Raw genomic sequence first — 13,283 nt, forward strand, 5'->3', positions numbered from 1 at the left:
GATCATATTTTTTTCAGAAAATCTGTAGAAAGGAAGTACCCTGTATCCCTGAAAATAAGACCTAGCCAGACAATCACCTCTAATGTGTCTTTTGGAGCCAAAATTAATATAAGACCTGGTTTTACTACAGTATAAGACTGGGTCTTTAATATAATGTAATGTAATGTAATGTAATGTAATATAATATAATATAATATAATATAATATAATACTGGGTCTTATATTAATTTTTGCTCCAAAAGACGCATTAGAGCTGATTGCCCGGCTAGGTCTTATTTTTGGGGAAACAGGGTACCTTGCAAAGGGAAATCGTGGGCTTCACCTCACTACTGCCTTGGAAGTTCTTGTCCTGGTTCCAGTTTGGGGTTTTGTTTCTTATTTGTGGCCTACAAAATTCTAAGAGTAGAATTTATTCCCACTAGGTAACTGGCTTATGTGTGTGTATTTTTCACCTATTTAGAAGAGTTGCTTAGCAGATTAAAAAGTGCTTAAAATGCCCTGTTATATAAAAGGGATTATACATAAATGCCTAGCCCTCTAAAAGGTCATGAACATGTTAACAAAGTCTGCTTTGCTTAGACCTCAGTGGGTAGTAACTTTGTGCTACATGGCAACGAAAACATCACTATTAATAAAAGGTTACAAATATAGATTAGTATCCTGCAAAGTTTATAAGAATATAGTAACATTTGTAAATAAATAAGGTTACTGCTTCATTTGTTTTGATTTCAGACATTTAATAGCTGTCAGACTGTTTGAAACCATAGTTAATCCAATAAACATTAATCCCTGTGAAATTAAATGCATTTTAGGTATATCATTTGGCTAATAGGGTAAAAATAAAAAAAAATTGGTGTCTTTCTATTTTGTACCACATGAATAAATCTGAGCAAGAGAAAAAGTGTCAGAATTTTAGGTTCTGAAAATCCTCACTGCTATTTTAATCTCCATAGACATTTTCATGAAGAAATGTTGCATTATACATTACTTGGTACATGGAAGATTCTCTTTCTTTTTTTCAGTGTGTAATTTTTTATTTTTAATTAAATTTATTGAGGTAACAATGGTTAGTTACAAGTGTACAATCCTGTAATACATCATCTATATATCACATTGTGTGTTCACCACCCAGAGTCAGTTCTCTTTCCATCACCATATATTTGATTTTCAATAAATGCTGTCACTGAATTGAAATGTACTCTACGACAATCACAATTCTAAAATGAAGACTTCACTCCTAACAACAGTTATGTACTTGAAATAAAGGCCTAATTTAATTTTCTGTGTGAGTAAACCTAGGCGCCAAAGTGCTACAGTGAAGAAAGAACGGAAATTGGAGACAAAAGTGGAGCTCCCACTTTCTAGTTGCAGGTTAAGTATATCTCTTAACCACTCTGAACCTCAGTTACCTCAACTGTAAAATGTAGGTAATTTAGTACCTACTTTATAAAGTTGCTGGAGGTATCATATTTTGGGGGTAAAATGTTAAACTGTACAAATAATATTTTCTTAGACTTAAGGCACATGGCCAATTAGCTGTTGGAATAATGATAGGATATTTCAAAGATTGGTACCAAAGTCTATGAGGACTGAAGATGTAGTAGAAATGAAGAAATTGAGGGTGATGAAGGACCATGAGGACAGAGTGTGGGAAAGACCACTGATATGAGTGGTGAAATTCTCATAAATAATTTCAGGACAAGGGTCAGTGGGAAATGGAGAGAAGATTGCAGTCCTGCCAATGGAACTGTGAAAGGATGGTGAGTGAGTAGAAGGTCAGTACATAGTGATAACACACGCCAAGAGGGGCATTGTATGTGGATTGCAGGGTTTTAAAGAGAGTAGGTGATTGAGCAACAAAACCCAGAACACTTGACTGTATAAAATTGTATTGAAAAAAGAATTAGCAATAGATACATAGAAAACAAAACAAATGAAAAAATTAGGGAAATATTAACACCAGCAAAAATAGTTGTGCCAATAATAAAAAGCAAAACAGTATACAAATTGATTCAGCAGTAAATAATATTTTCATAGCAATAATAATATAAATACTGAATACTGATTTAGCCAGAAATGCGGTTTTATAGAACTAAATCCTATGTACCAGAATTATCAAGAGATAATACATAACATCAATAAATCAAGAAACAGCAGCATAAATATATGCTTACTATTTAGCTACATGGAGGTAAACACCTGAAGAACAAGCTAAGAGTTGAAAATGATTGACTCTGGAGATCAGTTGTGAGTGAAGAGGGTTGGAAATTACTGTTTGTTATATACCTTTTAGTACTATTTGACGTTTTAAGCTATATATATATATATATATATATATATATATATATATGCATTGCTTTAATTAAAAAAATAAAAACTTTTTTTAAAGAGCAAATAAAAATTCCTGTTTTCCACAAAACAAGAGTTCAAAGGGGCAACAGAGCAAGAGATAGGAAAAGATGGGCCCCAAACAGATACGGATCAAATTTTTGAAAGGAATAGCAGGGGATAGAGGTTTGCACAAAAGACAATCATTTTCAATAATGGGGCTGACAAAGGCAATAAATATGGAGAGGGACTTGAGCCACATGTTAATAAGTAAGGGAATATAGGCAGAATTGCTGAGTTTATTGAGCTAACCAGCCTAGAGATTCCATCATTAGTGAGGGACTTACGTTAAATAAACACTGTTGCAAGCTTCCTGGATACTTGCCAATAAAAATACCTGACCCTAAGATCTATGCTGTCTTGATGTTGACAACAATTGAATTTTCAAATGACAGAAAAAAGATATTGCAATTTGGAATATTTTCCTTTAGCGATAGCACTATCCAAGTGAGCAGGACTGTTCTTTTTATGTCTTCCCATGACTCCAAAAGATTTCTTGGAAGCCTCAAGCCAAGTGGAAAAGAGTTGCACATACACTGTACATAATTATTTGAGTCTTTCTTATAAACACCACCTGTATGGCAACTTGCAAAATGAGTTCAGCTGAGCTTTTCCCTGTCACTAACATATGTGAATTTATCTGTTCCTTGCTAATGGCAGGGAACTGATCACAGCACTTTATTCTTAATGTCCCCAGGAAGGAAATGTGATTGGTGATGTTTTGAATTTGAAACCAAATGATGATGTTTCTAGGGAGGATCACGGAAAACATACATAAATAAGTTTTATAAAAAATATTCTGAAACCCGGTTTTTGGATATCTGATTTTCAAAAATATTTGAATAATTTTTGCTTTGTGGAAAGCACTTTAGTTTCATTTAAAAACGTCATTACAATGGGAACCAATTTATTATTTTGATGCTTTGAAAGATTTGGGGCTTGGAGTTGGGGGAGGATTTAGGTAGAGAACTGAACATTCATTTGAGCATCTACTATGTGCTTGGGACTAAGCTAGGTAGTTTACATATTTTGTCTCATTTAATCCTATTGTAGATATGCTGCACATTAAGTATGATTCTCCCTTTATAGATGGGGAAACTGAGGTTCAGTCCAGTTAAGTCAATCACCTAAAATCATGCAGCTGAGCAGAATCAGGTTTTATGAACCCAGATAATTGAACTGAAAGTCTATGTTCTTTCCACCTTATTATGTTACCTCCAATTACAATTTAACTCTAAACACAAACTAAAAATGGACCAATCTTTATTAAAAGAGCCTAACTTACATCTGCTCTATTACTCTTTAAAAAGACTCTTCCACCACGTAGAAGAGACATATAAACACCAAAGGGGCTAGGTGAGAGAATTCATTCCCTGCCCTATTGGTCCATGAGATCTACATAACCAAGTTACCCATCTTCACTCTGACCAGGAATGGATCAAATGCCATGTAATCCATGTAAGTAGAATTACTAGCGCTAAGCTTCCCAGGGCACTATTCTATTTTCAGCAGCACTTCAACTTTATTTTCACAAAATATTGAACAACCAGAAAAAATTACCGATACAAAAAGCCTCCAGACTTTAACAAAGCTAAATCAGAATCTCAAACTGAATTATGAATAATAAAATAAAAAGTACTATATCAGTTACCTAACTCTGGTCATTTTCTAAACAAACAATACCTAGTCTGGTCAAATATATTATTAGTTGTACTGAGTTAGTGAAAGGATATCATAGCATTACAATTGCCAGTGCACAAGATTCTTAATACTGTGATATTATTCCCTTCTCTAATAATTGTTCCTCGCTCCCTTCCTACTGTCATTATTTTAGTTTAAGTTTTACACTTAGACTACTGAAATAGCTTCTAATAATCTTCTCTCTGCAAATCCTCCATTGCATTTTTTCATGTTGTAACTTTATAACATGAAGCACTTTTTTAAAAAATTAAAGTTCATTGGGATGACAATGGTTAGTAAAGTTACATAGGCTTCAAGTGTATGTTTATATAATACATCATCTATATTTATCACATTGTGTGTTCACCATCGAGAGTCAGTTCTTCCATCACCACATATTTGACCCTGTTTACCCTCATCTACCACTCCCCTCCCCCCTTACCCTCTGGTAACTACGAAACTATTGTCTACTCATATGTGTATGAGTTTTTGTTTCTTTGTTTATTTTGTTCCTTTGTTGCTTTCAGTTTTATATCCCATATATCAGTGAAATTATATGGTTCTCAACTTTTTTCTGCCTGAAGCACCTTCAACATATATTTTCGTTTAGTCTTTACATCAACCCTCTGAGATAGACATTATTAACTAAATTTCAAGGATGAGCATGTTTCTGAGAAATTTAGTATTTATTAAGAACACACAGCTCAAAAGGGACAGAGCTGGATCTTGGACCCAGGTCTTCCAACCTTGAAGCTAGCCCACTTTCTTTTATATCACCAATACTTCCCCCACTGGCAGACTCTTAATCCAGTGCTCTATTTGTGTCTACATTATCGATCAAGGACTCTGCACATTACTGACTCAACTTCAAGAGAGAGCTTGAAATCCCTCTGAAAGCTCTGGAGTCAGGTTACATATGTATGAATGCTGGCTCGACCACGTGCTAGCTGTGCGAGCTTTTGCAAGTAACTTAACCTTTCTAAACTTCAGTTTCTTTATCTGAACAATAAGGTCAACAATAACACCTTCTTCATCTGATCATTGTGAGAAAAAAATTCATCAATATGATAATCTATCTTGTACAAAGCTGCTAGGATTAACCTCTCCTAAAGTACACCTGTCAGTATTTTCCTACTCAAGAACCTTCACCTACTCTCCATTGCCTATCAAATAAAGTTCAAAATTTTAAACTTAATATTCAGACCTCATGATCTGGCCTTAAAATATCATTTTAACCCCACAATCCATTACTCCTCATCCTATGTCTTCCTTTCCATATAAACCAAACCACTAACTGAAAACCTATTCCTGAAACCCAAAATGTACTTTTTTCCAAATCTATGACTTTTTTTTATGTGATTCTCTCTTCTTAGGATGACATCTCCATGCCACATCACAATACCACATATGGAAATTCTGCTTATACTTTAAAGCCCAGTTCAATCCCTGCCTCTTCAACAAAGCTTTCCTTGATCTCTCAGCTGAAATTAATTTCTTCTCTACTGTTCCCAAAGTACATTGTTTGTTCCTTTTTTATGACAGACAACACTTTGCTTTGTATTATGCTTTATGTGTTTGCCACTTTCTCCTATTAGATAGCAAATACCTATAAGAAATATGACAATGTTTTACCTACTTTTATATTTTTCATAGTACCTCGTATGAAGATTTATTGTTTATAAATAATAATTACTACTAAAAACTAATAATTACCATTTGTTAAGTACTTACCATTGACACTCAACTATGGTAAGTGCTTAACATAAAGATATAATTTTTCTTAGAATAACCTGTAAGACATGGATGATAAATGTCTATTTTACGATGAGGAAACTGAAGCAAACTATCAGATTGAACCATATGAAATTGTTGCTCTTTGACCAACTTTGACCCATAAAAAGGACAATTTCAAATGATTTAACCTAATAAAATGGCTTTTTAATGATTATTATTAATCCATTTAATGTAAGAAATTCAATATTATCTGGACCATGTCTTAGAGTAATTCTAAAGGCCAACATTTCCATACATGATATTCAGAGAAAAGATAATTTTAGGCCTTTTAGATTGGAAAAATGTGGATTTTTAAATCATTTGTAGTTCTTTTTGACTAATATGGCCAAAGTGCATATTTCAAATTGTCAGCCTTAGAAGTATCATCTCATGTATACTTAATATAAAACAAGCAAATCTTATATGGACAGATTCCTTTGTTTTTTCTTATTCTATTCCTTTTGTCTTGTAGTAAGAGTTGCCTATGAAAGAATCAATTTGAGAAACTTATTCCTTACTGGAGAAAAGATCTGAAAAAAATACAGATGATGATGATTTCTCATTCTTCCAGTTATTATTGTTAGTTTTACCAAGATACAAGAAAATCTTATTTCCTTTAACACTTCTATAACAGATGTTTACAAGATTCCAAAGTCTTCAGAACATAAACTAGTCACTGAAACTTGTATCCCAAGAGATTTCTCCTTAGCAACTAAGTTTTAGTTTCTATTTTGTTGATGTAAGATACAGTAAAATGTATGCGTATTCTGACTTGAGTTAATACACTATATTTTAAAAAAAGACATATAGGAAGTAATGACCAGCTTGTGAAATGTGACCATTATAATCATCTTCGATTATATCATTTGCAATCTACTGTTCATTTAAATGCCATACCTCATGAAAATATTTAATGTTACAGAACCATTGGAAGCTTTTTAGAACTGAGGATCAGCTAGAAATTAGGTATTCATTAATCAATCCATAGCTTCCCTCATAGATTTAATGTATTAATAGATCTGAATTATTTTGTCTTCTGAGAGGAAATGGAAAGTTTAGTTTTAAAAATGCCATAACAAAACACAAATAGCAGTGATATAATTCTTCACAATTTTGATGAAAATTTAATATGGGTACCTGTACGGTGAAGTGAGAAGGGTTTAAGAGTGTTATTTCAGTTTTATAAGACATCAACTGATTGATCTTACCTGTTCATGTATATGGCTTGATTCATCATGGCACAGTTCATTTCCAGTGCTTGTAGATATTGTATCACTTCCTGTGATGGTTTGAATTTGCTGGCTAGAATGGGATTGTTGACAGTGTGGAGAGTGGATGATCTGGGGCTGTTGGATAATGTGATGATGGCACTGAACCAGAGGATAGCATTCCTAAAACACATACATATGCCAAAATCAGGCACTGAGAATAAAAATTACTAACCAAGAAAGACGCAACTGAAACAGTTTTTTTTTTTAAATTTATTGTGTTCATTCAGAAGATGATTCAAGCCCTAAGATTTGTAGTTTTAATAAGTAATATGTTATTTTTTCAAGTTATTCCATTGGAGGAAATTTTATTGAATTCTATTTTTATTGGATCACATGGCTGTGACCATCCAAATAATTACTTAAATTGGCCAGGGAATTGCATGTTCTGATTAAATTAATATTGCAGTTATAGTTAACACTAAAACTATAATGAATATTAACATTAATTAATCTTTGATTATTCAACAGATACTTTAGGACCTAATTACATAATAACACTATAGTACTGAAGATGTCGATGGATTTAAAAATAGAAAATAATATAATGTACTGATTTTCAATGTCAGGAAGCATGTTAGAATCACAGTGTGGGCAGGCAAAGTTCTTATGCTTATGAAAGTTGAGCATGAAGTAAGAAAAATATTCAAAAACAGTGACTAAAACTTCAGATTCATAGCATATGGATTCTAACTCTGATTTTACCACTTACTTTGTGATCTTGGGAAATTGTATATGCAACCTTTATGAGCCTCAGTTTCCTCATTTGTAAAAGTGGAAATAGTATGTGTCTCATTGGGTTGCTGTGAGGAGTAATGTTTATAAAGTACATAGTACTAAGTAGGTGGCTAGTAAATATGTAGTATTATTATCCTATTATTTCATCATCATCATCATCATCATCATCATCATCATCATCATCATCATCTTATTCATCATCCATCTCACTAATTTTGCAGGTGGAAAAAAATTCCTGAGAGTCAGAGAAGATAGTTCACTTATGATGACAACAAAATGGTGGCAAAATTGGGACTGGAACTCATGATTTCTATCTCAAAGTTCTTTCAGAACATTGTCTGAATTTGTACTGTCCTCAAAATATCCTGGAATTTAATTTAAACTAAATCTTTGCTATCTGCTTGTTTATTTGTCATGGCTTTTGTTCTGAATAAAACAGAATAAGGAAAGATAGCCAGTTGTTTTAGTTTTGAAATTTTCAGGTATACTTGAATTTCCTGTATTATTTTGTTATTGTTCTACTTTGATAACAAGCATCTAAAAACCAACTTTCAAGGAAAAAAAAAATCTATTTTTGAATCATAATGCTACAATTAACTTTGAAAGTATAAATTCAATTCTCTATTTTCTTTTGACTGAAAAGCTGACCTATATTAATAAAATAAAGCAGTTCAAATTTAAAATTTTTTATATGGAAAAATTTTCCAACTGTATTAAATGAAAAAAGCAAGATGCCTAAGAATGAATATAGTATGCTCCCTTTTGTGTAACATTTTTAAAAATGTACATACATGTATATTTACAAATATATATGACAGCTTTTAAATGCATAGAGCAAAAAACTTTTAAGAGTGATTGACTCTGGGAAGAAGAACTGAGGGACAAGAGGCTATTTTTTTCACTGTATATATTTTATTCTCCTTTTATACTTTTTTATACTTTTTATGCTTTGAAATTTTTAATGACATGTGGAAATTATCTTTTCATGTATACAAAAATATTTTGAAAGAAAAAATATATAAAGAAATACATTTCACAAACAGAAGCTGCCTTGGACATATAGATAATAAAGATCATAGAATCAGTTCATAGAATCATTTTTTTCTAGGCTCTTTCCAAACATGACTTACTTTACAAATATGCCAGGACTAAAGATGTCTAGAGTTTATAAGTCTGACTGTGTACTATCAGGAACTCTTACACAAATTTTGGGGGTAAATGTAATATCTGTGGGGTTTTTTTATGTTAAAAAATACCTCATACACTGATTAGGATAAAGTCAGAGTGACAGGTGACAGTTTAAGAAAACTGGGGAGCTTGTATATTACTGAAATAGAATTACTCCTGAAAAAATAGTGTTCTAACAAGTTAGTTAACATTTTGAAAAATAATCAGCGTGACACAGTAAAGAAAACAAAACCCATTTCTCAATCATGTTCCTTTATTAATGTATCAGTTGATTCTTGAATAGAATGCTAATAGTCTCTACATCTGAGGTCTTGTCGTTTCCCTGAGCCTATTTGGCCTCTGAACCACTCATTAGTACCACTGAAGTCTTAACAGGTTTTAAGTTTTCAATTCTCACACCTGACTGCTAAAATTATTGTTCCAAAGCAAGACAGTCATATCTTACTCATACTTTTAAAGCATACCACAAGCTGAATTTTTAATATACAAGAGATCAAACATTTCTGATTTATCATATATTTTGTCTTCTTTGATAGAGAAAAAACACACACAGTACAATTGATATGAATTGGATAATATCTTGCAACTGGCACCACTTTACCACCCTTCCACAACAAAGACCTCTTTTTTGGATAGGTCCCATCTCCTAAGAGCTAGTCCCATATCCTAAGAGCTAGTCCTATTTGAATTAGTTTAATGTGACATTAAACAGATTTGTTCAGACTCTGACTTTACCCAGCTCATCCTACTGCATCACTAGTATCATGGAGGAAACTCAACTAGGTCACAGCAGTTGCAGTTTGTTCTATATGCATGGCACCATTTACCTTGGGCAGTCCCTCATGGCAAATCTAAAACGCCCAAATCATTTAAGTCATTCAGAAGAAAAATGGATGTAAAATGTAAATATTCATGTTAATAATAAGTAGCAGCAGTGTTCTCTTAAAGCAGTTCTTCTTTAAGTTTTCCAGATGCAAAGCAATTATAATGTAAAGGATATTCAATCGTTTCCTCTAGGGACCAAGGTTTAGAAAAGCTGTTTATTCTCTTTGAAACAAGAAGTTGGAAGTGGCATGAAATGGAAATGGTGGCATGAAATGATGTGCCTCAAACATTTCTTACTATTTAAAATGTGTCAAACTTATTTTGGCAGCTGAGTTGGATAAAGAAAAAATGTTATCATTTGATAGCTTGAGGAAAGTGCCCTTGAGGAAAGTTCTTGAGGAAGAACTGACATATTTGATGAATTTTTTCTGTTTGGTATCATAATGTCCAGAAATAGTTTGCTGTTCCTCTGGAAGACATGTGTACTCTTCAGACTATATTCAACTTTTCAAGCAGTCCAGAATCTTAAAGATTTGGATGTTTATGATTCTGAGAGTTTACTCTATTTTTATTGAGCAACATATAAGTAATAATGTATTAGTTCCTATAAATCTGGCAACTGCTCATAAATACTCATAAAGATAAGATGTGTTTTCATGCCAATAAAATTTTTAAAAATTAGTATATTTTAATCCTTCATTTGTATACGAAAAAATGATTTTTTGATCAAAATTCACTCCATATTATTTAACTGTCAGTTTGGGGTTGAATTGTGCCTCCTGCCCCCCACCCCCAAAGATATGTTAAAGTCTTAACCCCCCCCCCCCCCCCGTACCTCAGAATGTGACCTTATTAGGAAACAAGGTCTTTACAGAGGTTTAATCAAGTTAAAATGAGGTAATTAGGGTGGGTCCTAATTCAACATGACTGGTGTCCTCATGAAAAAGGTGAAATTTGGACACAGAGACAGACATGAATAGAGGGTAAACAATGTGAAGACACTCAGGGAAGATGCCATGTAAAGATGGAACCTTAAAGTTATATATCTATAAGTGAAGGAACACCCTAGGTCACCAGAAACTGGGAGATAGGTATGGAAGAGTTTCTTCCCTAGAGGCTTCTGAGGGAGGATGGCCCTGTCAACATTGTGATTTTGTACTTCTAACCTCCAGGACTGTGAGAGAATACATTACTGTTGCTTTAAGCACCCAGATTGTGGTACTTTGTTACAGCAACCCTAAGAAACTAATGCACTGTCCAATTCAAGAATATCCAAGAGATAAATCACAGGCTTTGTCTGTGCTGGACATGCTTGTATCCACTGAGCACATCATGTAAAAATCTCTGCTGGTTACAATAACAACTCTGCTTTGAAGGACTGGAGGCTCTAGGTGCCATGGAATTATCACCCTGCTACAGTTTTGTACTCTGCTTGCAACAGTTAAGCTTAATGGAATTTTAAAAATGTGATTTGAAGCTTTAGTTGTCTAGATCTTTTACAGTATACAGTATTTTACATGTCTGTTCATAAATATGCACTTAAAATTTCATTTCATGTTAAATGAATTAAGATAAAGTTATGATGTTTTAAATTATGATTTTCGAGAGACCAGTTTAAAAGAAACATACAAAGCATTGTGATATTTACATCAAGTTCAGATTCTACCATTAATTTTCTATGTGAATTGACATATCTTTACTTCAGTTTTCCTTTCAGTAAAACAGGGACAATAATACTTCACACGAGGAAATGGATATAGAAGTGTTAAGGATGATATCAAGAGCTGCAAATATAATAAGGTATTATTATGACTCATAGTGGTCTTGCCTAGCACCTGACAATTGAATGCCACTTTAACTCTACTAAAATATTCATACTTCAAAAGTATACACTTACAAAATAAGCCCTAAAATAAATTGTACGTACCTGATCCGTATTAAGCTTCTCTACTTTTCTTATTGTTTTTTCATAAATAACATTGTTTCCTGGGAAGAAATGGCCTCCTCTTACGAATGGAGACAGTGGTTCCTACAAAGACAGCAAAGACTATGTTTTGCTTTGAAAGGTACATTTTCAGGAGAGGCTTAACTTTAACAAATAACCAGTCTCTAATACACTCGGAGGTAGTGGCAGATTTTAGGAGAAGAATATAATGACATCCCAATAAGTTCTGAGAGATGTAAGGAAATAGTATTAAAGATAGCCTATTTTCCCAAACAGAACAATCTGGATTTCTCTTACTACATTTAACTAGGCCTGGCACAGTATTTGGGGAGAAATTAGAAGGAGGTGGGAAAGATAATTTTTTTCTGTTGCTAAGGCAAGATATTAATATAATAAGTTTCCCCTGAGTTAGACAGGCATGAGGTCAACCCCACTTTAATTGTGTTCACTGGTAGGTTTATTTCTATGCAAAATTATTATCGGAGAAATGCAAAATAAACATAATTCAGCACCATTGAGCAGTAAACTAGGTAGAACTATATTAAAGATTTTTTTTTCATGGAACTCAATATGGGTACCTTTGAAGTGTACAGTTCTTACTTGTGATTATAATCAAACCTAAAGCTCCCAGTACAACACGTGTTTTGAACACTGAGAACAAAGCAGGGGTTTTAAGAGCCACTGTATCTCCATATAATCAACTAAACTGATGTAGTATTATGCAAGTTCTTAGAAGATGTCAGCCAATGAAATAAAGGCTGGTGACATGTCCGAGATCTGAAAGAAACCAGGGAGGAGCTAATAAGAATCAGACAGGGAATCTAAATTAAATATAATGTGTACTATATTCCTTTCCCTTCTTTTGGTTTTCATATGGGGTGTTGGGATTGTTTTGTTACAAACCAAATATTGCATTCGTCTATTTTTGTAATACAGGGGAACAGTTTAGAAGGGGATTGGTTAAGGCTGTTACCAGTTACTATGTTTACGACCATTTCAAAATCAACAAAATATGCTAGCATTTTTATAGTCTGTTGTTGTAAAATATCTTAGAACAACTAGACTAAAACACTGGTTTTTGAAAAGACAAGACATTCTTGAACCTAAAGCTGTATACTTCTTGTATTCACGTTTGAATAAAGGGTGCTTTAACTAAATGTCCCTGGGATGTTTTGGTAAAAAAAACAAAAACATAACTGATTAAATTTGACTAGCTGATTAATTACTAAATCTAAAGATGGATATATTTAGATAGATTAACATAAAAGCTATTTTTTTTGTTGATGTTGTAAAAAAATCCCCTTTAGTAGTTATTTGCAATCATGTAACACAAGTTTAAGAGCTTACTATGCACATAATATACTCTGCTAAATGTTATAAAGCATGAATCAAACTTAAATTATTACCAGGGGCATTGAATATTGATCAGGGTTCATTGAACTATAGTCAGAAGCCTATTTTGTGATGTTTTCAAGCTA

The 13,283-nt window shown here is 33.0% G+C and overlaps 1 protein-coding gene across 2 annotated transcripts in view; it reads right to left on the reverse strand.

Annotated features, from left to right (window-relative positions):
- POF1B (POF1B actin binding protein) overlaps nt 1–13,283 on the reverse strand; it is an 83,961-nt gene that overhangs the window by 45,890 nt on the left and 24,788 nt on the right. For both annotated transcript variants that reach the window (XM_019717430.3, XM_019717429.3), the window contains exons 5-6: nt 11,788–11,889; nt 7,050–7,232 (exon numbers count right to left, since the gene is read on the reverse strand). In XM_019717430.3, coding sequence (XP_019572989.3) covers nt 7,050–7,232; nt 11,788–11,889 — 285 coding nt within the window. The remainder of the gene's footprint in view (nt 1–7,049; nt 7,233–11,787; nt 11,890–13,283) is intronic.

The sequence above is a fragment of the Rhinolophus sinicus genome, chromosome 18 (genome assembly GCF_057876585.1).
Source record: "Rhinolophus sinicus isolate RSI-liver-muscle chromosome 18, RSI-T2T, whole genome shotgun sequence".
Taxonomy (NCBI): Eukaryota; Metazoa; Chordata; class Mammalia; order Chiroptera; family Rhinolophidae; genus Rhinolophus; species Rhinolophus sinicus.